The 27,694-nt window shown below is 36.6% G+C and overlaps 1 protein-coding gene across 3 annotated transcripts in view; it reads left to right on the plus strand.

Moving 5' to 3' along the window:
- Window positions 1-12,839: 12,839 nt before the first annotated feature.
- The window catches only part of CCDC141 (coiled-coil domain containing 141), an 82,476-nt gene continuing 67,621 nt past the window's right edge, over window positions 12,840-27,694 (plus strand). For 2 of the 3 annotated variants that reach the window (XM_066999335.1, XM_066999331.1), the window contains exons 1-3: window positions 12,840-13,338; window positions 16,850-17,087; window positions 18,649-18,771. In XM_066999335.1, the coding sequence (XP_066855436.1) occupies window positions 16,986-17,087; window positions 18,649-18,771 (225 nt within the window). In that variant the 5' untranslated portion in view covers window positions 12,840-13,338; window positions 16,850-16,985. The remainder of the gene's footprint in view (window positions 13,339-16,849; window positions 17,088-18,648; window positions 18,772-27,694) is intronic. The other variant, XM_048061494.2, reaches the window with a different exon arrangement.

Raw genomic sequence — 27,694 nt, forward strand, 5'->3', positions numbered from 1 at the left:
CATTCGAAATCAATGGTTTCTCTTTGATAAAGTGATAAAGGTATTTTTTCCCCCTCTCAGGGTATTTTGGCAGAGGAAATCCAATTATTCTTCTGATGCATTTGATGTAGTACTGCAGTATTACATTAATACTAGCTTAAAATCAACTGTAGTTTCACAGACCTTTTTTATATAGACTTTTTCAATGTAATAATTTAAAATTGGATTTGGTTGTTCAATTCTCTTTGAGAAAGCTGCTGACACTGTTGCTAATGTTTGGATGAGATAACTTTATTCTGAAACATCCAAAACAAGAAAAATCTGATATTTAATACAAAATGCAAACACAAAAGTAAACTAAGACTATAGTCATTAATAAGCACTGTCTCCAATTCTGCATCATTTGTTTATAAACTGAATTAGTTACAGTAGTTAATGGTCTGCACTATGAAGTCCTGTTAAAATAGTAGCTTATAATGAGTATGTATTACAAATTATAACATATTTGCAAGGTTTTTATTTTTATTCTGTCAAGGGGCATAACATGCAAAAAGAGAGCAGTATCAGCGGCTTCTGACTCATTCACGTGACTGCTGTGTGCACAGCTTGTAACTGATGACTGTTCACCCTAATAACACTGATGTTAATTGTGGCTCCATGTATGAAGTCCAGTCTTGAGGCTGTTCTTATTTGTCATCCGGCATTCCTGGAGCCCAGTGGAATTCTGACTTTCATCTTATTGTCTCTAATCAAGCCTCTGATATGACACCTTGGGCTATGCCAGCTTTGTCTCTCCCTCTCTGCTCTCCTTTCCTTCCTCTCTGGAATTCCTTGCCTTTAGGGAAATCAGTGGCTAGTAAAGCACTATTTTACCAGCACTTGTGATTTTTTTTCTAATTTTCCATGCCTCAGGAGAGATAGCAGTGGCTTTCTAGGTCATGTTGCATGGATCTGCCAGATATTTCTGAATACTTCCTGTGAACTCTGAGGCTTCCTGTCCTACTGAAAAAAATGGAATAAACACCATCCATTAAGAATGCTGTTAAGTGTAACAGATTCTTGTGCTGGTCTTAGCTAACTCATTGTCTACAGTTGTACTTGCTACCGAACCTTTAGAAATATACAACCCATAAGGGCTCACAACCTAAAATGAAACAGAGAAATGCTAAAATGTAAAACTGTACTTAAGTAATCTGTTGTAATTTAGCTGTGCAGGAACTGCTGCAGGCAGTAGTGTTGACTGATGGTGACTCTTGCTGCGCACTTAGAGTAGCTTTCTGATAGCAAAAACATTGCAAGCATCGAAGTTCGAAAGGATAGAAATAAGATATTTTTAACATAATTGACTTGCACTGAGGTGAGGGATACAGTGCTACATGTAAAATGGGGAGATACAAGTGGAATACAGAAGGATTATCGTTATTGCAAGTGAACTGTGATTAATGACTTGAAAGTGATGAGGTCAGCCCTGTTCCATGGTCAATATGGAACATGTACTTATGAAGTCAATAACAAGAATTTTTATGTTCCTGTGAGCCAACTTTGGATGTATTTGAAATGTTTCAAGATATTTTATTTCTGCTAATGTAATCCTGAGTGTTTTTTGTGACAATGAACAGAGCAACAGCATTGATAGTTGTCATTCATTTTTAATAGGGTGTCAGTCAGATAGGTGGTCTTATCAAAATGCCTATACCTGTTAAGTTCTTGTAATTGTGAAGTATGTACGGACATTCATTTCCATAAAAATGATTAATTCTATTTACTTGTTAGCTTTGTATTGTAATTAGGAGGACTAGTGGGATTATTTTTTTCTTGGGGGGCGGGGGGAAACAGGTTTGGAGCACAGTCTTGTATAGTAGGCGTGACTGACTTAGCATTCACATAGAGTTACTCTGGAGGTACAGCAGAGGATGGAGAAAGGTTGTGTGTGTAGTGGGGTTGTATAGTACTTTTTATACAATCATACTAGCCTAGGGATATCCCTATCAGCTGGGAGCAAGATAGGGGAAGATTTTTCTAACCCAGTTTATTTAAAAAAAAAAAAAAAAAGGTAAAATTGTGACGAGGACACTTTTGTAAGCTGAGGTTGTCGTGGGCTTTCAACAACACTAACATTGTAAATATTTTGCTACCTTCAGTTTCCTAAATTCTTCAAAAAGGATTTTTTAAAATAGTGTTGGAATTATTAGGAAGGAGGAAGAGTAGAAGCTTTTGTAGCTACAGTTTTTTGTAGCTACAGTTGAAATACTAGGTGTGTTGAATAGCACATTACTTGAAGTCAGGAGCTAAAATGCTGGGGAAATGGAGATAAAACAAAAGGTCTGTGATTCCTGCTTTCAAAGTCTAGCTTCCATATATCTCTTGAGACTCTTGGAATAGTGAAAAGAGACAGCAGTTTAGAAGTGCTCAGTTAAGTAAGATTTCTGCTCATTTTCTTAAATGAGAACAGAAGGTTGGTCTAAGCAGTCAGGATCTCAGCCCATAAACATATAAAAGTTGTAAAAGTGAACTTAAGAGCCAAAAACTGTTAAGAGTATCTGAATTTAAATACATTCTTCCACCAAGGTAATTAATTCATTATCTGTCATCTTTTTTCATGTTAGTGGAAAAGTGGTGTACTCCAAAAAAATTACAAAGATGTGAATAGTGTTAAGTAGTGCATTATGGAGATTCAAAATGAATACAGACTGGAAACAAGTAGACCGATTCTCTTCTGTATCTGTATTGCCCCTTCCTTCATTTCCTAATATGCAGCAACCAAAGTGCTAGCTACTGCAGAGCTGCAGGTCTGTCATTTTAAAAATAAAAATTAATTCTCACAAGCATTCCACTTCTGTTTCCTGCACTGAATAGTTCATCATTATGGTACTGATGCTTTTCTGTCAAGACTTTATCTTAATTGAAAGCTCTATTAAAAATAGACTGATTATATACCTTTTGCAAGGATATGGAGTTCAGGAGTTCTTCAAGATATTTTTCATCTGATGCTTGTAGCAAGTAACATTTTTGTGAAGATTTATTGTCTGTGGATATACAGCTGAGAATAAATACCCACTCAAAATGAGTTTGATTTCCAGCTTCTTGCAGGTCCCTTTGTACAAATCTTAGATACATGGTAGCTTAGAACCATTTCTCTGTGACTTTATATGGGTGACAATTTTAAATATAACAATCAATATTTTACTTATCTGCAAGCCTCTTAGCTGTTTTGCAGACAGCTAGCCACTGACTACTCTCATGCAGTACTGATACAAGCTCCTGTCAGGAAATATCTCTTGTACCTTGGAGATGTATGTAAATAGAAGGAACATTATATGCTATGTAAAATATTCTTCTGATTTATTAAGCTCAAATATCTCTGCTTAAAATGTCTGAGTAGACCTAATGTATAATGTAATTATCCTTGGCTTCTAACACTTCGTATGTAACAGTCTTTCTCTGGTAAGGCTGATTTAGCTTCAGATCACCTGTAAGTCTTCTATAGTAAACTGTGCCACTATCTGGATATGACCAAAATTATCTGTATGACCGCTTTTCACAGCTAGCTAACATAGGTTCTTTTATGGAAGTACAAATATACTGAGCTCCACTGAGGATCCGAACATTACATATCCCAATCTTGTTCTGTCTGTTCTGCTGCAATTACTGTCACAATCGGAAAGCAACATGTATGTTAAGCAAATTAAAAAAAAAAATAATCAAAAAGTGGTCCCATGGTAGCTGTGGGTCCTGGAACAAGCACAGTAAGCAGATGCTTGGGCAGTTCACTATTGGTATATATCACATGTTAGAATAAGACTGACAGCTCAGTGCGGAAGAGGCTCAAGGCTTTGTGAAGTACTGAGAATCACTGGCTCCATATGAACAGATGAAAATGCTCACTAACAATGTACCTATAGGTTGGGCCTTAAAAACTTTGTTTGTTCCCACATCTTAAACAAAACACTAATTCTAATAATCTATGCTCAAGATGTTTATAGGAAAAGAGGGAGTGAATAATCAGTGCAACAGATTACCTTTCAATTCTATTTTCCCAAAGGAATTCGATAAGGGTGAGTAGAGATCTCAGATACATCCATGAGCGAATAGTGCAAGACCTGAGGTGATTCAGGCTAACAGAAAGGTTTTGATGTCATGGAAATATGTAAGAACATATATAGAAAGATGTTGTCCAGGGAAAAATAATGATCTTTGTGGTGATGATGATTAGGAATGGGATTGACATGAAAGATTCTCAAACAGCAGTAATTAAAGTTCTGGATTCAATAGTCTGGAAACACTGGGGGATCTCCACTGATAGCAATCTTTAAGAACAGTTAGGACTTATATGTGCCAAGAAATTGTCACTCCTCACCACGCAGGTGAGGGGTCTGGAGAACAAGTCTTAGGAGGAGCGGCTGAGGGAGCTGGGATTGTTCAGCCTGGAGAAGAGGAGGCTCAGGGGTGACCTTATCGCTCTCTACAGGTACCTTAAAGGAGGCTGTAGTGAGGTAGGGGTTGGTCTATTCTCCCACGTGCCTGGTGACAGGATGAGGGGGAATGGGCTAAAGTTGTGCCAGGGGAGGTTTAGGTTGGATATTAGGAAGAACTTCTTTACTGAAAGGGTTGTTAGGCATTGGAATGGACTGCCCAGGGAAGTGGTTGAGTCATCATCCCTGGAGGTCTTTAAGAGACGTTTAGATGTAGCCATTAGTGATATGGTTTAGTGGAGGACTTGTTAGTGTTAGCTCAGAGGTTGGACTCGGTGATCTTGAAGGTCTCTTCCAACCTAGACGATTCTGTGAAGAAAATTGCAGGGTTGGTGTAGTTTGGTCCCTCCTTTTGAAACTAGCCCTGTTTGTGACTTTGATTCTGTATTGAAGGAACTGGTAGATCATTCTTGGATTAATTAAAAGTGCAGTTTCTACTTTGATTCCTAAATCATAGCATCAGTTTTAGATGCTCTCACCAACCCCAAGTTTTATTTTCAAAAACAGCTAACAACTTCCACCTACACAGAACCCGAAAGGAAGTGTCACTCAGCTGTTTCACTGGTGTGATGGTAAAAGTTAAATTTTAGAAATGAAATGGAGAGTGAAGTTTATCTTAACAGTAAGAACAGCTTCTTAGAGACACTGGGAGACCCATTACTCAAGACACTTTACATCAGAACAAAGTATGAACAAATACTTCACCTCTCAAAAATCCGGATTTTTACTTGTTACTGTTATCTTTTTTTTTCAGAATTAGTCAATGCATTAATTTCAGTGGTGTAACTTTTAGACACGTTTCACTTATGCAAGGTTTGTAGTATATGGTTTACCATCTCATTTGGCGGGATTTATTTTCCATGTTCGCTATTCGTTTTCTAAATAAGAGTTGCAGATGCTGGGCAAGTGACAGCACATTCCCATTGTCATTGCTGACTTTCCAGGCATGCATGGATTGCTGATGTTCCCTGTGCCTCACGGGACTGGAGGTTGCAGAGCTCTGGTGGGTTGGAGAGCTCCATTAAGACATTTGTCTAAAGTATAATGCCAGGATTTATTTTTATTAAAGCCCTTGGCAAGTTGTAAGTAACACTTAAAATTCCATTCTCTTAAGGATTTTTGGACTGCTAGGAAAAAGAGTAGCTTTCATGGTGTTTTGAGCATTTTCACAGACATACACAGCATGGTTACTGGATATTGATTATGGTTGTGTGGTGATGTGGGCCTGACTTTCAGAGAGACTTGGGGACAAGCCATGTTCTAAAACTGGTACTAAGTGCAGACTGTTCTTTCTGAACACTTGTATGCAGCTCTGCATGCCTCTATTGGATGATAGATAAGTGCAAGCTAGGCTCAGCAGGGTGAAGATTGTACAATGTATTCAACACATCTGACTGCTGCTCCACTTATCTGCAGTGATGATGTGAATGTGATGCCCCACTGTCTGTTTTATATCGCTTGCTGCCTCTCAGAGCACGGCCTTCCTCTTCAAAACAAATGTATACAAAGACACACAGTAAGGTGGTCAGCTGTAGCCAGGGTTTTTATTACTGCTTTTCTTGAAATGGCATAAAAAGGCTGCTGTGAGCTACATGCTCAATGAGCCTTGTAAGGTTTTCATTTTTCTCCATCATATATGGCCAATTTGTTAGGTGGCAGCCATTTGTAGACATCATTTCATGCTGCGTTACCTCTGCAGGACCAATCATTTCTGAAGAAGCCATGGCTTCTGCTCCTGCAGGTAACAGAAATGTGAACTTCTGGGGTTCACCTTGGTATTGTTAGCTGTGGCCCCTTCTCTAAGTATTGTTTTGTTTCCCGGGCCTGATCAGAGAGATGTCCACATTTCTACTGCTAAATTTTCTTCTCTGCTAACGGTTTTGCGAAAGACCTTGCAAGTGATCCAATGTATATTTTAAAGAGTTCTTCCATTGTTCCCACGGAAGAATTGGTTGAAATGGTTCATACTTCCAGTGAGTGTGTGCGCGCATGCCTGTGTTGGGAGGGGATGACAGCTGAGTTCCATGCTTCACAGGGGTGCTAGGAAGGAAACCTCATTAACGTTTGGGAGTGGGTGAGATGTTATAGTCATGGAAGTCACGTACGTGCACACAGGATATAAAAACTACAGCTGAAATCATTTTCATTTTAGAGCAATGAGGTGATGGGTTTTTTATCCTATATATGGTAGTGAAATCTGAGGAGCAGTAGTTAGCAAAAAGAAAGGAGGGGAAAACCATGCACATGTAATAAAACCAGTTGGTGAACTGAAGGGTTTTATCTGCAATGAAAACATTTATACAAAACATATAGTGTCAAACAGGTGGGCTGTAAGGATGTTTGGGAAGATCAAGCTTCTCCCTTGAATGTGGTTAATCAAATATCCTGCAAACAGAATAGATCTAGCACAGCAAGAAAGAGTAACTCAGAGAAAAGGATTTAACTACAGAATATTTAGTAAATATCAAATCAAGTGTTCAAAAAACTATGAATCTTATTAAGCAGTCCTGCACGCCGTTTTTATGCCTGGAACACATCAAGCAAGGTTCTAAAACATGCAGTTCCTGAAGATCCTGTTGCATTGACTAGGTACATCATCTACCTCTGCCTTCTGAAAAGACTTCCATATAACGAAAGGATGACAGGAATTTTCAAGAGTTCGAATTAATTTAGGCCAAGTTCTGGGCTTCTTCACTGAAGTGAGGCTTTTAATCTTTTGATTCTCTCCTGGGACTGCTTATGTTTGATGAAAGCTCTGTCTTGGAATTCAAAAATGAAGGCAGTGAAATAGTTTATTTTTTAACTTCCTCTTGATTTAGCTAAAGAAATAGAAAGCTCACAGTAACTGTATAGCTGGAAAGAAAATAAATCTTTGTAAATCTGATATTCTATCTTGCCACTTTGGCTATGAGGATGATTAAAGATTTTTTTTCAAATCAGAAGTATAATGTATAACACATTGCCCTGAAGATATCCTTGATATCTCCTATAAACCTTCTGTAAAATGTCAGTGGATTTTTAATGTGACCAGTCAAAACCTTGATATGAAAGTTATTTTGCATGATGTGAACTTTACCTCAGCACTCTGGTGATGCTGTTGTTGCCAGTGGGGACACAGTACTGTTCTCAGGCCGTAACATTCAAGTAAATTAATGTGTCATCTGAGATTGTATTCCCCAGTACTATGTCTCAAAGAGTCTAATATTGAAAGTGGGTTAAGGTTAAAAACAAATCAATCACCTCTGTGCAATTTTAAAAATGCAAGGAAGGCTTTTTACATTTGTACTTGATTTGACACTTCCTTCCTGTCCCCAACCCTACTACATATAGAGGATACCCAGTGCTGCTTCGTGACAGGCTGCAAATTCTGTTTCATGTATAGAGTCTTGCATATATGTTGCCTGCCTTTTGTCACCATACTGTGAAGAAGATCACAGGAGGTTACGCCAGAAAATCTTGCAACTACTGTATCTTTAAACTTCAGTTTGTATCCTTTTTCAAACAGTGATTATTGTCCTGTGCAAATCTGTTTTCAAGTGTGAAATTCAAGGTAATTAAGCAATTCTTGGTCGAGACAGCTGACTGCAGAGCTCATTAATGGACTGACAATTCAGAAGATACTTGTTTGAGAAACTGGAAAAAGTAGACAAAAATAAAATATTCAGTGATTCACGGGACAAGACTTCTATCAGGAAAAAAGGATCCTGGTCACATTACTGGATGCTGTAAGAAAGTTAAAGCTCTTGGAAAAGATACATCTGAGTAAATGATATGTTTGATCAATGCTGGTGACCTAAGGTGAAAAGGGTCATAGCTAGAACTTCCGTCTTGCAGGTCTAACAACAACAGAGGGGTCACAGTAAATTTAGTGATCAGGTTTGCAACAATAGTGCAGTTTTGAAGTGAATTTCTGACTCCTTTCACTGCATGTTAGGCTACCAGAGCACTGTTGTGATGTATAAAATTTATTTTTTAGAAGAAAACTAATCTGGAAGCTCAAATCCAAATATGATCTAAATTGTTCCAACTCTCCGAGATCAGGTATTTGACTAATCTGTGTGTCACCTCCCCACAAACTGCTTCAGGTTATTTCTGACATGGTTCTCTTGCTACAAAGGGCAAAGTGCTGTGTATGCCTTCGCACTTACTGTTGGTTGTCAACCTCTAATTCATTCCTGAAGTTCTCAGCTTCTCCTTTCAAACAGCCTTCTGTTTCAAAATGTTTTCCAGTCTTTTCTCTTTCCCATCCCTACTTAAATTCCTTCTTCTCATCACTTTTATTCTTTAAATTGTCCTTTTTTCCTGGTTTTAAACTATTTTACCATGGTGAGAACTATAACTTCCGTCTCCTGCTGAATTCCAAGAGGAGAAACCTGAGGTCCAAAGGTGGCTAATCATTTATTTGTGTGTGGGGAGAAATGAAGTCTTTTAGAAACACAATTAGCTGGCTCCTACTGCCTTCCAAACTATTGTCAATTTCTCCTTCTACAGCTGTGGCTGCTCCTTAAACAACTATTCCCAAACTTGCTTTCCCCAACCCTGTCTCATGGCAGCTTTTAGCAGACCAAGCGAGCTAACTCCTTTTAATCTCCCCTTTCTCCAGTCAGTTCCTCCCTGAGCAGGAAACAGTCACAGGCTCTCATTTCCACCCTGTCCACTCCAGTGGCTGAGGGCAGGGAGAGATGACATCTTTCCAGCAGCCAAGACCTAGGGAGCCAGTGGATACCCCTCAGGAGAAAGGAGAGGAAAAAACATTCTTGAGGTTCTGGAGGAAGATATCAAAACCACTAGCTAAGATATAGGAAAGGTGATGCTGTCCTAAGGATCACACACTCTCACCAGCCAGCCCTTAGATTTCCAGGCCCAGAGCCTTTGGTAGACCACAGGCAAAAATAAAAAAATAAATCATGTTGCCATGCAGACAGTTTGGTCACTATAGTATCATTTGGCAGCAACATGAACTGAGAAGAGGGGTGGGAAGAGAGAGAGAAAAGGAGTCTTGGTACCAAGTTTGTCTACTGAACTGATCCTTTTGCACTGACCCACCTGCTACTGCTGCCAGCAGCATTCATATCCAATGAACTCTGAGCACACAGTCCCAGAACAAGGAACAAATCACCTACTTCTACTGGCATACAGCAGTAGTTTTTGCTGTGGATGGCACATGGTTCTGTAGCGTGCCAATCCACCTTAACTTCAGTTAGTACTGAAAGAGTATTAAGGGGGGAAAAGTTTTTTATTATAGGCAATGCTTCCTAATTTTATGTGGGACTTAAATTATGTACTGTAACATGCCATCCTTTGTAGGGCATAGGGCATGAAGGGTCACTTAGATAACCTGGGAAGAGAGGGGGCTAATTCTCATGTACTGTAGTCACACCCCAGTTATATTGGGTGTCAGCAGTGAGCGCACATTTGTTTAACAACCCAGTTCCAGACAAATGGGGTTGCGGGGGGAGAGCTCAATTATTCCTGCTTTTTTACCTCTTGAGTAGATAACACAATTCAGCACCTAAGTGACAGGGACGACAAGGACCTGTTGTGTGCTTGCTGTTTGAGGTACCATGATTTGGAAGATGGAAGTGCATGACTAGAACGTATAGAGGAATGCTAAGCAGCACGAACCTTCAAGTAGCAGAGTTGCACAATATGGAGTTATCTTTTTAAAACAAAACAAAATGCGCCTATTTATAACTTCGCCGATAAATGACTTTTTAAAAAGCCCTCTAAAGTCTCATGGCTCTTAATGCTTGAAATTGAGCTACCCTATTGAATCTAGCTTTTCTGGATAAATTCTCCCTAGTATTAGATGTCTAAAGCAATGTGTTATTAGAAGTGGGGCTGTGTAACATACTTTGCTTTGTGCTCTAAATTTATCTTTCTGAAATTTGTGCCTATTTAAATCAACTCTTCCAAACAATAGAAACAACATGGCTTGACTTTTTTCTTTGTGTGTGTGTGTGTGGTTAGTATGTTTATCAATCTATAAAATTAGTCTTGTTAAATAAATGACTCATACAGATCTTTTTTGGTATAATTGCTCACTGACTACTTTTGAAGAGGTTAAACAGATGTGTCACTCTTAAATGGTAGACCCCAAACCTAGTTACCCTAATGGTATATTTTTGAGCAGTCCATGTGTTTTTTAACTGCTAGTTTTATTTTATGAGTTTAATATATGCATCTATGTGGATAAACATTGACAAATAAAGGGAAATAGTTTTTTAATAAAGCTAATTTGTAAATATAAACCAGAAATTGGCAACATGGAGCATAATTACCTTATTAGCTGGACAGTTTGTAGCTGCCTTCAGACCAGACCTAGGTTACAATCTGCATCTTAATTTTTATTTATTTATTTATTTTTTTTTTTCAGGGAGAAAACGTCGCTTGGCTAACATCTATATTTGGTGCAGGGTGCATACTCCTCTGCACTAACACACCACATCAGGAAGGAATTCAAATGCTCCCAAGGAATTCAGTAACAAAAGTCCCGCTGACTTTCCCTACGTGCATGGGTGAGGGAACACACTAATCCTGTTTAATAAACTGTTCTTTTTCTCCTGCTGTTCATGAAGCCCAAATAACAGATTAATGAGCTATCTAATATCTTTGTTCTCCTGACAGAATTGAATGCACTGGGCCAGTTTTTTTTTTGTTTGTTTGTTTGTTTTTTTCTGTTGACAGGCTTATACCTGTGAGCTAACTGTTAAAAACTGCTGCATTTTTGTATTCTACAGAGTACAGGTGTTTTGGACAACTCCTGGTGAGATATAAATTTTGAGCTTCCCCTCTGGTGCTGATGTGGAAAGTCCAGTTTCCTCAGAATCATATGGAGAATGAAGGTGGTCTCTGCCATTTCTCCAGTAAACTTAAGAGGACACACAAGTCGCTCTCTCCCACATCCCAGGTGGAATGAGATGTGATTGTTTCATGTTTCACGCTTGGTGTTGTTTTCTTTTTTGTTTAATCTTGTCACCCTATTCAACAGTTAACATTTTCCTTATTTATGTTTTGCCATTACATTGACATTTGAGAAGTCATCAAGTCACTCTTTTCTTTCAGTCTTTCCTGTAGCTGTTATTTTAAGGAAAGTTATAAATCCAGCTTGTGTGTTTATTTTTTTTCTATCGGCTGTGACAGCAGAAATAAAATTAAACTTGCAAAGAAAAATGATACTGAGAAATTAATGTGTTTGGATTTGGAGACATCTGTTCAGATAAGTTGGTTTAGAGATGCATCTGTTAATCAGTCACAGCTGCCAATGTCCTCAGAATTATTGCAGAGACCTGTGTTGCTTGTCCCCCACCCCCTCTGTGATGCCTAGTGAATAAAAATGTAATCGGTCCCTATTTGTCAGCATTCCTTTTTACCCTGTATATGAGTCAAGTAAAGAATAGCAAGACTTTTTTTTTTTTTTTTTGAAAAAACATGTTAGAAATAATGGTCTATTACACAAAATTTGAAGCTGGACTTCTAAATTTAAAGGTTATATGACCTTCCTTAAAATAAGCATGGAGGCTGAAGTGATATAACATGTGCTTGTAAGCCCTAGTTAAATTTGGTGGATCTTTTCTATCATTGAGGAAATAGTAAGGACTTAGGTACTGTTTTGACAAGTGCCAAGTACAAATAGTATGTATACTTTGTGGAACTCAACTAGGGTCCAATAAGAGGGTTACAGGGAAGAGAGTGCTTTGCGATGAAAGAGGAACATGAAAAATTAATGACTAATGGATTGAAAAGTATCAGCTGTTACTGCTTTCCAGGTCTGTTTACTGTATGGGTTGTTTTAAATGTTGTTGTTCTTGGAAGAACATAAATAGTGATTTTGCTCATATACACTGAATTAGCTTAAACTGTTTGCCAGATCTCTGATACACTCTGATTTTACACAGCAGACTGTTTTGCTTTCACAGAGACACATTCAGTACATCAGGGATCAACCAGGATAACTCTTTTTTGGTCTTTTCTCTGCTTTATGTGACAGTGCTTTTCAAGTAGCTTTTTCTTAATGTGCTGTTTTTTTTTGGGTGGTATGAAGTGTCCTTGGGACTGGTGATAATCTGGAGTGAATAGAAGGGTTTTCATTAGGGTGATGTATAGGATGAGTGGAAAGATACAAGCTATAATGCTTAAATATGCTAATATGATTTTAAATAAGATAAATCTGGGAACTGTAAAACAATAATTCAGACATGGATGATGGTTCTTTCTCAACACTTTTTGCTGGGGGTTGTCTCTTGTTCCTTGGGTACTCTTTTACAGCTATTTCCCAGCCCTTTACTGGGATTTCTGTGCCTTTTCTTTTTGTAGTATGCAAATATGGCAAAAAAAAAAATAAAAATGGGGGGCCACTGGGGTCGCTGTTTTACACATGCCTTTTCTTAAGCTGATGGACTTGTCACTGACCGGGAAATGGCTTCTGCCCATACTTCAACCATTATCCACCTGAAGTTAATCTCCTTCACCTGGGCTGGCTCTTCCCCTCCCTTACAAATAATAATAACCCTGCTCTCGTTCTCTTCCCTGCTCTGCCTTCTGAGCACTGGGATGACATTTCATGCCCAGCACCCTCTTGTCCTGTCTCTCTTTCCCTGAGTAATGGCTGAGGGTAATGTCTGCAAGTGCTTCCATTTCCTTCTGTTTTCTTGTAGCCTTCACAGCACAGGTCTCTGCAAGAAGCACTTATTTCAGTGTTTTCCCTGTACACATGTCAAAATTGTGATTAGGGTTTCCCTTGCCACTGATAAGATACTCTCCATGTTGAAAGGGAAATGTTTTATCATATTTACCTCTTCAAATCCTTTCTACAGTTGTTACAGATGATACCTGGCATTTCCCACAGAATTCTCCTGAGGAAGCTGGCTGCTCAAGGCTTGAACAGGTGTGCACTTTGTTTGATTAAAAACTAGCTGGGTGGCTGGACCCAAAGAGGTGTGGTGAATGGAGTTAAATCCATCTGGAGGCTGGTCACTAGTGGTGTCCCCCAGGGCTCAGTACTGGGGACTGTTCTCTTCAGTATATTTATCAATGATCTGGATGAGGATAGTTGAGCGCACCTTCATTAAGTTTGTAGACACAACAAGTTAGGCGTGAGTGTTGATCTATTTGAGGGTAGGAGAGCTCTACAGAGGGATTTGGTTAGGCTGGACTGAGGGGCTAAGGCCAACTGTATGAAGTTCAACAAGGCTACGTGCCTGGTCCTGTACGTGGGGCACAACAAACCCATGCAATGCTACAGGCTGGAGGAAGAGTGGCTGGAAAGCTGCCTGATGGAAAGGGACCCAGGGGTTTTGTTCAACAGCTTGCTGAACATGAGCCAGCAGAGTGCTCAGGTGGCCAAGAAGGCCAATAGCATCCTGGCTTGTATCAGGAACAGCATAGCCAACAGGACTAGGGAACTGGTCGTCTCCTTGTACTTGATTCTGGTGAGGCTGCATCTTGAATACTGTTTTCAGTTTGGGGCCTGGCGCTACAAGAAGGAAATCAAGGCCCTGGAGTGTACCCAGTGAAGAGCAATGAAGCTGGTCAAGGATCTAGAAAACAAGTCTTATGAGGAGTGGCTGAGGGAGCTGGGGCTGTTTAGCTTGGAGAAGAGAAGGGGCAGGTGAGACCTTATTGTATTTTACAATTACTTTAAAGGGGGTTGTAGTAAGGTGGGGATTGGGCTCTTCTCCCAGGCACCAGGTTATAAGATGAAGATAAATGGCTTCAAGTTATTCTAGGGGAGGTTTAGGTTGTATATTAGGAGAAATGTCTTTACTGAAAGCATTGTGCAGCATTGGAATAGGCTACTTAGGGAAGTGGTTGAGTCACCATCCCTGGAAGACTTCAAGAAACGTGTAGGTTTAGAACTTAATAGCATGGTTTAGTGGTGGACGTTAGTGCTAAGTTAAAGGTTGAACTAGATGATCTTTGAGGTCTTTTCCAACCTGAAAGATTTTGTGATAATTTAGACTACAGAGACCTCACCTTTTCTACTGTTTTCCCAAGATTTTTATCTATTGTTTTTTGTTCATTTCTGTTCATTTGCTCTGTTTTGTTATTTCTTATGGACAGCTGGTGAATGCTACAGTTTCTTTTCATTTTTTCTTGTGTCTTGGAAGACACAGCAGTAGCACAGGGAAAACATTTCTCTTTACTAATGCAGATAACCTGCCTGTTTCTGGCTTCTAGCAGGATTTTTGTTTGTTTCAGACAGAAAGAGATGACAGGTAACTAAACAAGACTGAGAAAAGCATGCTTGTTAAATTTTGTTTCCCTAGACTCAGCTGAAGTGTATTATCATGCAATGCCAAAATTCTTAGATTTTTCTCTCACAGTTGTGCTGTCAGATCCTTTCTGATTCCTTGCTAAAATTTCTCTGTCCGGTACTCTGTCTCATATCTGTCTGTCTCTATCTCATATGCTTTGCTTAAGCCAAATCAATAGAATATCCATGCATTTATTATTAGACATTTTGAATCATTTGACTCTGCTGTTGCCAAAATTGCTTATGGTCAACTTTTTGAGTGGTATTTTTTCCACAATTTTTGGCTGTTAGTACTGCAAAATATGCTTCCTCATTTAACCTGAGTGATAAAAATCTCTTATGCCTGGTTACTCTGAGATGATGGAATGACCCAACTTGTGCCATTAAAAACACTGTTTAAGTGTGCTTGTGAGAAACTCAAGGACACTTCAACATAGTACCAAAATTGGCTGGGAATTCCTCTTATGAGACTAATTAGAGGCCAGGCTATTTTTTCCAGTAAGTTTTTCCGGTAGTCAATCCCTAATTGCTCTCAGTCTTCTCCACAGGTTGGAAAACCCAAAGTCACTGTCTTCTGGAATGTTATTTAGAAACCTTGAGTATTTAATAATTTTTGTACAAGGGATCTATCTTCTAGTCAATCTAAAATAGGGCTTTCTATTCAGCTTTAGTTGTTGAGTTTTCTTCGTGACTATCCTCCAGTTTTTGAGTGGCTGTTAAATTTCAAACTTTTTTTTCTGCCACACCCATTATATGAATACCCACATGAGTCTCATGAATACCTATGTCATGCTTCTTTCAGTGGCAGGTATTCCGGGGCCTCTTGCAGGTATTACAAGAAATTTTAGAAAAGTACATATTTGTTTTCCTGATGGCAGATTGAGGGTTCATGGTTCTCTTTTGGCACAAGAAATAGGTTCTGTTTTGGGAATTGTTCTGTTTTGCCAAGCCTGCTTAGTTCAGCACAAATCACTACAACACACTTCAGATACCCTTTCCAAATTCAAGTTCTGAAGAAAAAATCAGATAAAGATTATAATTTTCCACTAATTGGAGGGAGGAGACAATGAACAAGCAAGCAAAGAAAAAGAAAAGATCTTGACATATCAGTTCAAATTCTCTGTAACTAACTAAGTTTATTCCAGTCCAAAATATTTTATATTTTTCTTCCAGATCTTGGTTTCACTGCAGGTGTCGGTTCTACTCTCCAATTAGCAAATTTAATTTAGATAAAAAATTTGTGTGTTACTTTTAAACAAATGAAGCAAGCAGATGCTTTGAGGAGAGTTACACATATAGTTTGTTCGGTGGAATTGTGTTGCCTGAGTGACCTGCAAACTCAAACACTGACGATGCTTTCTCAGCTGTTCTGTGGAAGAAAACCTAGCAGCTGCTGTCTCATACTGTAGGCTACTTGTGGCATGCTCAGTGCTTCTGGCAATAGAATTAATATGCCAAACCAATACCATTAATACTATTAATTTCTTACACTGAGTTAAAAGCTTAAGTGGATTGCAACCTTTATACAATAATTAAAGAGGTCTTTCTAACACTGATTTAGAACAAAATAAAAACTATAGAAACAATTTATGATTCAATTGAAAACAGATATAACAACATTAGGAGGGAATAAAAGACATCTTAAGAATTCATACGGTGTGCTTAGTTTCCTTCTTTGGTTTTTATGGTCACTATATATTTTAAAATTTTAGCTTAAAATTCCCCTGTCTGTTTTAGTTCAGCATCTGACATATACACATGTTTAAATGCTCTGACTCAGTGGAAGAATTATGTTAAGCAGACGTATTCAGTAACTAGCAAACAAGATTTATTTTTTTTATTTGTAGAATGTGAAAATTTAGATTGTATAGTTGCATGCTTTGAAACCTCAGAACACCATATTTGTCTCTAGAGCCTCAGTAGTATAATTGCTTCTAGCTCTTTTAATTTAAGAAACTTTTTTCCTTTGGTTAGTCGGTGCCAGATGAGGTTCATGGTTACAGCACTTGACACTTCAGATGGTGACAAAAAAGAACAGACAGCTTAATGCTACCAAACTAGGGGTGTGTCAAATCTCTCTCTCAAGAATGATAAACTCAATGGAGTTGTCTATTTTTAACCTCCTGTTCTTTCCTTTTGGCAGAGTAATCAGTGTTAGCTGAGCTCTTTCACGGAATGAATCCAAGAAGCTCTGTTTGTTGCTTTCTGAAATGAACAGAGGACCTTGTAAGAGCGTTTCCAAGACTGCTTTAATGTATAAAGTCCCATTTTGAAACACAATGTCAAATGAAGCCAGTTCGGGGCAGAAGCTTTCTACAACAACTGTCAGTTCGGTTGCTGTTCATGCCGGGAATGCCAGTATCGTTATAGCTGTACTTAAGGTAAGGCAGCCAGTGCTAGCAAGTCTCATAAGCTTTCTGTTACTTTGTTAAATATTCTGCACAAATGAATAAATAGTATAAAATGACAAGGCAAGGTAATTTAGTTAATATCTGATAGAGATTCCTTGGACAAACACTGTTTCTGTCCCCATATTTTATTTTTAAATAGAATAAATCATTTGCCCAAAATATGTAGGCTCTTAGAGGCAAGGAATTCCTTTTTTTTTTTTTTTTCATTTAAAAAGTAGGAGTGCCATGAAAATGTGTTAATAAACATGTATTACCTCTTGAGGAGACTCAACTACAATAGTTAATTTTAAATAAGACTGCTTTTACGTAAAATTATTACTACCAACTCTGTAAATGCAGATTGCATTTATCTGTTTTGGAGTGTTTGCTGGAAATAAAAAAATACTATAACTGATACTGAGTGGTTATTTTTGAAAGCTGTGAATTCATATTCCTCCGTGTTCTTACAGAAGCCCTTATGTGTGTATATAGTTTTACTTATGAGAACCTAAAGGCCTGTTTATAAGCTGGAATCTGCACCTTCATCTCACACAAAATTTGGCACATGGAGTAAAGTAAACCTGGAGCTCTAGGTACTGAATCCAAGCTGAAATTTTTTGGCAGTTTAATTATTCATTTTCCAGGCAACTTGGAAAGTACCCTAGCCTCAGCCACTGGACTTTGTCTGTAGTGCAGAATAAGGTGATAATGTGTTAAGGCTGTCACCAAATTAGGGTGATTATTCAGGATGGGGTTACTTCAGTTTTGCCAGTGGGAATGTTTCATCTTCAGTTCTGACCCTTCCTGGGAGACTCCATCTGCTATCACAGGGCAGTGGTTTTGTTGCAAAGATGCTTAAGTGTAGGATGAAGACACTAATTTTTCCCTTGAGTGCTCTGGGTTCCTTGTGTGCTAGCTTTCAATGGCAACACTGTTTTGTTCCTTCTCATCATCCTCTCTGACTTGTATTTCTCGGACTGTAGCAGTTCTGCAGCACAGGGAGGAAAGAATTAGTTATGCTTTGGGTTGCTGTCATGCTTCCTTTCTTTGTATATCCTCCAGGACAGTGTGAGAGATAGCTGTTTGGGTTCCTATTCCAACAGCTATTAATTGTCCCCACAGCTTTGTGCAATCTCTATATACTCAGTATTCAGGTATATTGGATCTGTGTGCTAGAAATAAAAAGTGGTATCAGAGTTACTGTACCTGGTTCCTTCCCAATCTGAGTTTCCTTAACTACAGAGTCTTCAGCTGAAAGGGGAGACAAGTTGGTGGAAATTTTTTAATTCATTGTGATAATCTTACTCTTCATAGGCAAAAGCAAAATCCCCTCAGAGACTGAAGAACTAGAGTCCGTCATTCTGATAGCTTCTTCAAATAAATCTAGGTTTATATTGTAACCTCTGTGTCTTCGTTCTGCAACTCAGGACTTGTCTGTGTGTACCTGTGATCCTATTACCATGGAAAGTAAGTGTGAACAGAGAGTCTCTGTGAGTAAATAAATAAAGAAAATCTTGTGTTTTCTGAACCCTGTAATTTTAACTTATTACAGTGTGGAAAATGGGTGAAGCTTCAGCTGGCTGAATCAACACCAAATTTATTAGAAATTGGCAGCAATCAAGATGAGACTAAAAAACTACTACAAGATCACGAACTCCTCCTAACTAAACTTAAGGTAAGCTCTGATAAGGCAACACAAAAGTTTATTGAATCATTATATTTCAGATACAACAGTTGGCATAGTTGCTTGGGCCTCCTGTTGTGATGTGTTTGTTAGATCCACATGGTTGTGTTTGTTGATGTGTTTGTTAACTCCACATAGAAAAAATATCTCACCAGTTGTCAGTATAGTAAATAAATCTTAGGCCTCTGCATTGAAGAAAATATGTTCAATGACAATTATTATTATTCTGATAATAGAAGCAAAGGTGCACTATTTTTTCTGCTTTATGCATTATTGTCAAGTAAAAAGTTCCTGCAGTCTTCAGTAACTGCTAAATGTAAAAGAATGTCTTTTTTTTTTTAATTAGTATTTTTGCTCCAATAGTGTGAAAAGTTTGGTTGTGTTTGCAACTTCCTAGAAACTAACTAAGCTCTTCACAAGTATAAAGTGGATATTCCAGGCACATTTTTATTGAATATTAATTGCTGTAAGTTATGGTAAGAATGATACTGTAACACTGAGTATTGCTTGTCTTGAGATAGGAAGATTTTAGCTAAGTAACAGAACTGAAATTAAATTTTAGCATTTGTGAGAGTAGGATATAACAGTTACATTTGGACACAGTGACATGCTTGTACAAAAAAGCTGATGTATCTTAAATGTTGACGTGGAGAAGAATATAAAGTCTTACAAGAAGAAAATGTTTTCCTGATTTGAAAAGGCAGATTGATTTTATATCTGTAGACAAATTCCTTTAAAATCTTAGAGCTATGCACAGTGAATTATTTGTAGACAAATAAATTCCTCTAAAATCTTTCAGCTGTGTGCAGTGACTTATCTTACTGGGTTCTATCTATTTTATTTATTAACTTATTTATTGAGATTAGATAAAAATCAGAGCTGACTGAGCAAACATGATCTGGATAGGTGTTCTCTTGATTTAATATTAGTGACCATGTGCTTCCACAGTCATATCTAAAACATAGGTAAGGTAATTTAATACGGTATACAGAGAATATAATCTAATATAGTATGGAATTTGAACAGTATGAAGAATAGCATTACAAAAAAAAAAAAAGTGGTTCTGCTGTCTTTACTTGTGCAAGTGTCTCATTTTTATTGCCATCAGTGTTAGACTCAGGCATTCTTAGAACAAGCTGCTGTATCCTGTTTGAACAATTCAGAATTAGCCGAATTCTTTACACACTGACAACATGAAACTGAATTTTGTCTTCTAATACTCAAAAATAATTGTAAAGCGTGGAAAAAGAAAACATAATTCAATAAAAATCTTTAAAAGAAAAACAGATGTTCAAATAACATTTTACTGATGAGTCAAACCTTAAAACTTTATATATTCATATTAAATATTGTTTGCTGAGGGGAAAAACTACTGTAAATATTGTTCTAAGAGATCTTGTGGTGTTACTGAAACTTATAAGGACATGAACAATGACAGTAAACCAATAGAATCCTCTCTCTGGACTTCAACTTAAAATTACTATATTATAGAAAACAGAAAACTTTTTTTTTTTTTTTAAAAAAAGAGTATGCTTTGATTGGTGAAGTCCCTAGATGCATCCCCAAGCTATTCTTTTTTTTTTTTTCTATTTTTGTTTTAAAATCTTTAAACTAAAGTTAAGTTTTGGATGTTTCTTTTCATTGCAATTTGCTTAAATAGTGAGAAAATCAAATAATTCAAAAGCATTTCATGCTCTCTGATGCTAATTCAGATGTTTGACTAGTATAATTTTTCTATTCCTGTTAGTTTAGATGCATGGAGCCTTAAGTTTGTTTTTAATTTAGCAGCACTTACTACTTCTACTCTAAACAAGTAGTAGGATAATAAAATAATCACAGATATTTTAGTTAATATTAATGAAAATACTAACATTTTTCACTCCCATTTTTGAAACCTTATGACTGGCTACTTGAACCCAGATAACCCATCTTTATATGGGTTTGAAAAGCATGGTAGATTGGATCAGAAAGGGTATTATGCATAAACTGTTAAAGAATCCTAATTGGTTAAAAAAAAACAAAACTCATGATTTCATATTTCATAACTGTTATCCTAGCAAAATTCAGGATTGTTATTGAAAATTCTTCAAAAGGATTAAGCGCAAAATAAGTATTTTTCTCAATAATTTAAGAGCTGCAATAAAACAAAACTACAATGTCTTTATAATTCTTACTGACTGTGCGTTATCGGACATGACCCTTTCTGTCTTACAATAGTCTGTTAACCCTTGCCAGTACTTATTGAGCCCTAAGTTACTAAATCCACTCATCAAAAGTTTTCACAAGAATGGTTCTCAGTCTTAGAAGTACTGACAACTTTGTCCAATGTACATTTGTTCATGATTTATGCATAAGTTATGTGAAGAACGTTAAAGAGGTGGTAATGTTTTTCAGTCTTCAACATCTATGAACATAAAGTTTTGATTATTTATGAGAGGATAAAAAAGAATTTAGAAATGTGGGTAGGAGAGAAGTTAACAAGATGACACAAAATTGCAGTTGTCAGATGACACATTTTGATGTAGTCCAGTAATTCTGTTTGGTCTTTTACCCTTAGTGAGAAACAAAATTTTATAAATCTTAACAATAAAGAATTATGCATAAACAGGGCTTTAGCTGCTATCTTATCCAATGCAGCTTTTAATGCTTTCCTTTGGGCTACAAATTGTTATAGTAATTCACTGTCTTGTTCCAGCTGACTCTAACAATGTGGTCTACAGCAGTTTGTAACTTGTATATACTTTGCTATTAATTAAATCTTGTCATTCGGAATGTATTATAAATAGTCTAAAAAAGATGAAGCTAGGGTCTTCTGCTCAGGTACAGCTAGCCTTACTAGTTTCATATAGCAAATCATACATATCTTGTTAGAACAGCATGTTTATGAAAATGAAAGGTTTCCAAGAAATAAATGATGAATATCCTTCAAACAAGTAATTTTAGTTAAAAATAGTAAATTTATTACACTTAATATTATATTGATGACAACTGGAATCGCTTCAGTAATTAAACTTAACTGAATATGAAAAGTTGGTAGAGAACTTATTAGCTTCATTGCTTTTTATCATCCTTAAACTTTTTAAAAATATATTAGCGAGTTACAGTATAGCAAGAGGGGAAAAAAAGTTCTTTCTACTATATTTCAGTAAAAAGAAGGATGTAATCCTTCTATTTTTGAATTCTGGAGCTGGAAATAGTTTACAATAGAAAACAGTGTAATTAAAAATGTCTCCACTTGGATCCCGAGGAAATAGTTGCAATTCTATATGTCGTGCAATTTTTCAATCACTGGAAGTTAAAGTACAACACTGAGTCATCTTTGATTTTTTTTTCAGTTTCTCTTTTATGTTGTATTAAAAAAGATTGTGAAATGATCTGGGTTTTGATCATCCTTTTGATTTTTAGTTTTGTTAGTCTCATACAAATATACACGTATTGTAAGTTATATTCAAAATATTCAGTCCAAACTCTTTTGTCAGCTTTAAAAGTTGAGCTTTTGCAGGTATAAGGAAGGACAAAATTTGGCATGGTAGCCTGTAATAAGTTTATAGTAAGTCTGATGGTACAGGAAAAGGAATGTAATCCAGCTCGCTATTACAGGGAACTGTTATTGGCTCAGCAATGCGAACATGTTAAATATATAAGAAAATAAATAACCAGTTTGACACACAGGTATACAGATGGGGTACATTAAAATACATTAGGAGAAGACCTGATGACTGAGAAATAAGTAATTTCTGGAAAATTTATTCTCTGCTTTTGATTATCAGAATTGGGACAAAAATTGTGTATGCATTAGGATATTAGGAAGAAAAAAACACCACATATACAAAATAATATCCTTTGGGAGAAAGTACTCAGTTATACTCATGACTGATTTAAACTTCTTCCATTTAATTTGGGATTGGAAACACTCTACTTTTTAAATGAAAAGCAAAATAAAACTTTTCAGAAGGTCCACATTTAAAATGTTTATGGATTAGGAAAGAGACATATTGTTAATAAAGTGAAAGAAAAAATGCTGAGCAGGAAATATGTACTTGGTCTTTACAGTATCTAGTTAAAATTCCTTCATGTTCTACAGATCTCATTTTATTTGTATGATGAGGATGTCCTTTAGAGTGGAATTATTCCATTTTGCTAAATTGTCATATTGACTAACAGCATCTCAGAAGGTTAATGAAACTTGTTTAGCAACAGACACTTAAAAGATAAACTATAGTTCAGTTGCCTTATTTTGTTCATTGATGCCTAATTGATCAGGAAAACCTATATATACTCATCTTTTTTTTCTTTTTAGACAAACATACAGTTTTGTTTTCTTGTGGACATAAATTTAGAGTTTGTATGTGTTAAAGAACTGAAATAAAATGTCTCTTATGAACAAGGTTAAGAATAATCATAAATGTTTTAAGGTTTGGAACCAGAGCCTTTTCTCTTTGTGATTTGACCATTCAGTATTGTCATCTAATATATTCTGATTTTAAACTAGTATGTTCTATTGTTTTGGTAAATTAGACCGTATCAGCAAAGGCAGTTTTGTAGGAAACATCAACATCTGTAATTTCATGCAAGTCTTTTTCCTGTCATTTCCTTCATCTTTTTTTTTTTTTTTTTTTTTTTTTTTAGATCATCAGGGTTCTGTGTTCTGGGGAGAAAACAAACAAAGTATGTGTTGATTTTTTACAGTCTCAAAAATGTGAGTGGAATCAACCCCCAAAAGCTTAAGAGACTAAAATTCTGGGGGTAAAATAATATCAATTACAGTGCATATACTGCCTTTCTCCCATTCTCCGTCATTCAGTTTTTTCTAACAGAAGCTCTACCTGGCGATAACATGCTGTCTCAGTGTTTAAATCTCCCAATACTTATTCTTTCTGGATCATTAAAAAAGTGTGTGCACATGTATTGCCATGCTTTTGGCTATGACAATGTTAAAATCTCCAATAAAACAAACTGCAGCATTCTTGGTTTTTCTCCAAAGTTCTGTTTTTTATCATGAAGCAGACTTACGGAAGCGCTACAAAACAGAAACAAATCCATTCTATAAACTTTAGCATCATCTCAGGGATGAGGGTAGTTTACAACACTGCAAATTTTAAGTTACAATATTCACTGTAAGAATCTGAAGCTAGGCTTTCGTATGATATGATTTTGACCTTTTGTACTATCTGATGCATGAAAAGGACTGCCTGAAATTAGTGTTTCCAAGACCCAGGCACCTGATTTTTATGACCGAACTGTTGTGTAATCTTAACAGAGGATGAAAATTCAAGGATCTGTGTTTTATTTGAGTTCACCTTCACTTCTGAGATCCTAATTATACTATAGCTAATAATATCTATAGTTCACATTGGCATAAACTACTGCAAATTGTGATGTGTTTCTTTGTTTGTTTTTGGTTTGTTATAAATTAGATTGGGTCAAGAACTGAGTCAGGAGCTGCTACCTGTTTAAGAAGAAATATCAGATAGTATTTAAGGGCAAAGAATATTTTATGATAATCCTGTTGCACAGATGACTGGTTTCAAGAAACAAAAGGTAAATGCTTTACTGACATACAATTTTAGATTTTTTGAGATGCAAAGCAGTAAGGATTTTTAAGAAGAATGAGAACAGTTCTACTTAAATTCTAACTGTACTTAACTGCAAACACTGCCATGCAGTATTCAGTGACTAATTTCAAGTCACATGCCATGCTTGCATTACCAAAGCATAAATTCATATCTGATATTAGCAGCCTTCTGGTGTAGGCCAAAGTGTAAGGAACACTGTTAAATCCCTTTTACTTATGAAATTTTAGTAATCCAAATTGTTGGTAATGCCTGGAGGCCCCAGTCATAACATAACTGAACCTGTGGGATTGATTCACATTTTTTTCACTGGTTAAACAAATAAAAAATATTTTCACGCAATGAAGTAGGGAAATATACATTTTTGTTTAATTAAATAGTTAATTTATCTGCAAAACAAAATACTTGTATTCATTTTTAAAATACTTTGAGCCATTTTTTAACATAAACTGGGTTACGTTCTTTTTGTAACGAGACTGGTAGAACAAAGTTTCACAAATGTCTGCCACTCATGAAAAGTAAGAGTGAAAATGCAGAATTTGACCTATTTTTAACTCATTTTCTGTTGTTCTGTTTGGTTCAGTTGTATGGTATGCTAATTATGATTCTGTGGTATGCTATGTCTGCACTCTTAATTTTAGCTAGACCTGGAATATAAACTTACAGCAACTTTGTACTGAAATAAAGTGGCTCCATCATTCTTTAGTACTGCAATAACTAAACAATTGCTAAATTATACGTTTTATCCATTACTGTTACACCTTGTATTGCAGTACAGAAAACATAAAGACTGCAAAGTACTTAGTGTTGAGTGCCAAAATACTCAGAACTGAAAAAGGTACGGTTTTAATCCTGTGCTCCCTCAGTCTACAGGGTCCTCCAGTCTCTGAAGCCCCTTCAGACTCTGGATGCTAGAGCTCCTCAGCAAAGTGTGTACCCTGTAATGTTGTATTTTTCCTTCCTCTTCTTTTTAGAAATGATCTATTGTTTGTTTTAGTTGAAACTTTTCAGAAAAAAAATGAGCTTGGCACAGATCCTGTTACATGAAACTTAATTCTGAACACTTTCTTTGATAAATTCACAAGCAACAAGAGTCTTAAAATGACAGTGTCATAATTACAAGCATTACAGTCTGTCTTAGGACTCCACGACCATAAAGCTCCAGAATGCTAAAACACCATGACTTTGAACTTTTTCTTCAAGTGAACATACCAACACCAACAGAAAGGTTCTATAGAGCTCTCTTCTGTTGTAAATTTATTGGCCTTCTAAATCAATCTTACTCTAACTTGTCCTCATAAATCTTGTCTTTTTGTTTAGTTTTACCCTGAGGTCAATAGCTCCATGCATCTTTTTGGATTGCAACATGCTCTATGCTATCCCCTCTAGGTCCCTGGAATGTTAAAGGTCTAGTATCTAGTCCTTATTTTGATCAGGAGTTTGCTAGTTTCTGACAGTGCTTCAAGCTCTCTAATAGCTAGTTATCTTGCTCTGTCTGCTCTGCTTCCCACTCAAGAAGCTTTCTCAATGCACAGTAAGGGTGTTCTGAGATGTTCACTCAGGAAGGCAGAATTTTGCATCCCTCCAGAGAGGGACAGTTTTCTCATTTCTTCAAAAAAATGCAAAAGCTGTACTATCTTATCCATCACAGCTTGCATACAAAGATAACACGAGTTTCTAGACCTTCAGCTATTTCGTCTCTGTCTTTGGTATGATATCAGGCCAAACGGAATGCCCTGAGAATGGGTGGGGTGAGAGTTGTATGGCTGCACAACTGCTGCATTTTGTGACAATGGTCATATATACCACAGGCCTGGGTTTGTGCCCCTGTTAGTTTCCTGTCAGTAAGTCTTAATCAGAACATTGTTCCTTTCAAGCAACCAGTGTTCCTTTATAGTATGGTGAATACAACAGAGTGTAAATGGAGAGGAAAAATAGCACCTCACAATGAAATTGAAATTGCCCTGTAGTTTTTAAAACAATGTTTTTCTGATGTGGTTTTACTGAGAGCAACAGAAGCTGCATGTTTGTACAAACTCCATTTTGATTACATGCCAGGCATTGCTTATATTGGCAAGCTTCATGCCAGCTCATCTGAGTTCAGAGAAACAGTTCTATTTTTGGGGCTTTAAAGGCAATGAAAGATCACAAAAGGAAACAAATAGTACATGAAGTGAAAAGTACTCTGGATGTGTTCATATCCCATAGTTGTTAATCTGAGAAATAACAAAATCATATAATCAGAGCTGTGTTTCTTTTCTTTCCCCCAACCTTAATTGGGGGAAAAAAAAAAAAAGACCTTTCCAGGAAACAAAATCTTCACAGATTTGTTTCATTGAAACTGGTTCTGATTTTTCTTTCTGTTATTATAGAGAGAGGAAGCCAAACCAAACCAGAAAACTAAAACATCTGATTCAAAAATAACTGAAATAAATTTAAGGCTTCATTGGAATGCTCTGTAAAGTTAAACCAATTAAAACAAGACAAAAAATGCCTCCCCCAAACAAAAATAAAACAGCCCTCATCAAAATTCAGGTTACTGTGAAATATTTTTGCTTTCCATGAGTCAATTTTTTGAATGGAAAAAATTCTGGAAATTTGAAAAAAAAAAAAAAAAAAAGCACACTTTTTTTACACTTTTTTTCTTCCTACTAAGATTGCTTCTAGAACAAAAAGTACAATTTGGAGGGGAAAAAAAGAAAAGGTAATTCTGATTAGATATTAGGGAAAAAACGTTTGTCTGTGAAAGATAGTCAAATACTAGAACAGATTGCCTAAAGAGCTTTTGAAATTTCCATTATTGATGTTCAAGACTTCATTCAATAAGTTCTTGTGTAACCTGATCTAATTGACAGAGGCTGTCAATATCTATCCTGGAGATGGAGTATTTTAGTGGCAAAATTACAGATACTCAATAAGATAAAAATGTTTAAAATCTTTCTTTACATGTTTCATGAACTAGCTTTTCCATATATTTCTCTGATGATTCAAATGTCTATCATGAGTGTGAAAGTGGTTTAATTGATATTAACTGAGTGTGGAAAAAACACTTGTGATTAAATTCAGTTTAGAGTCATAGCTACTCCTGATGAAGTAAATTCAGATCCTGGGAATAGTTGTAAGTCTGATGGGAGAGGGCGTTTCCTAAAGGACAAAACCTTTCCAAGGATGTGTGGAAATGTTCTGAATTTCCTCAGCAGGGACTACCAATATGTTTTTTCTATGGCCCAGACACAATTAAACGTTGCCTTTTTTCCTCTTTTCTTCAAAATAGCCTGTCAAAAGGCACCATAAATTCCATCTGCCCATTGCTGTTTTGCCTTTTTTTTTTTTTTTTCCCA

Source organism: Anser cygnoides, chromosome 6, assembly GCF_040182565.1.
Source record: "Anser cygnoides isolate HZ-2024a breed goose chromosome 6, Taihu_goose_T2T_genome, whole genome shotgun sequence".
Lineage (NCBI taxonomy): Eukaryota > Metazoa > Chordata > Aves > Anseriformes > Anatidae > Anser > Anser cygnoides.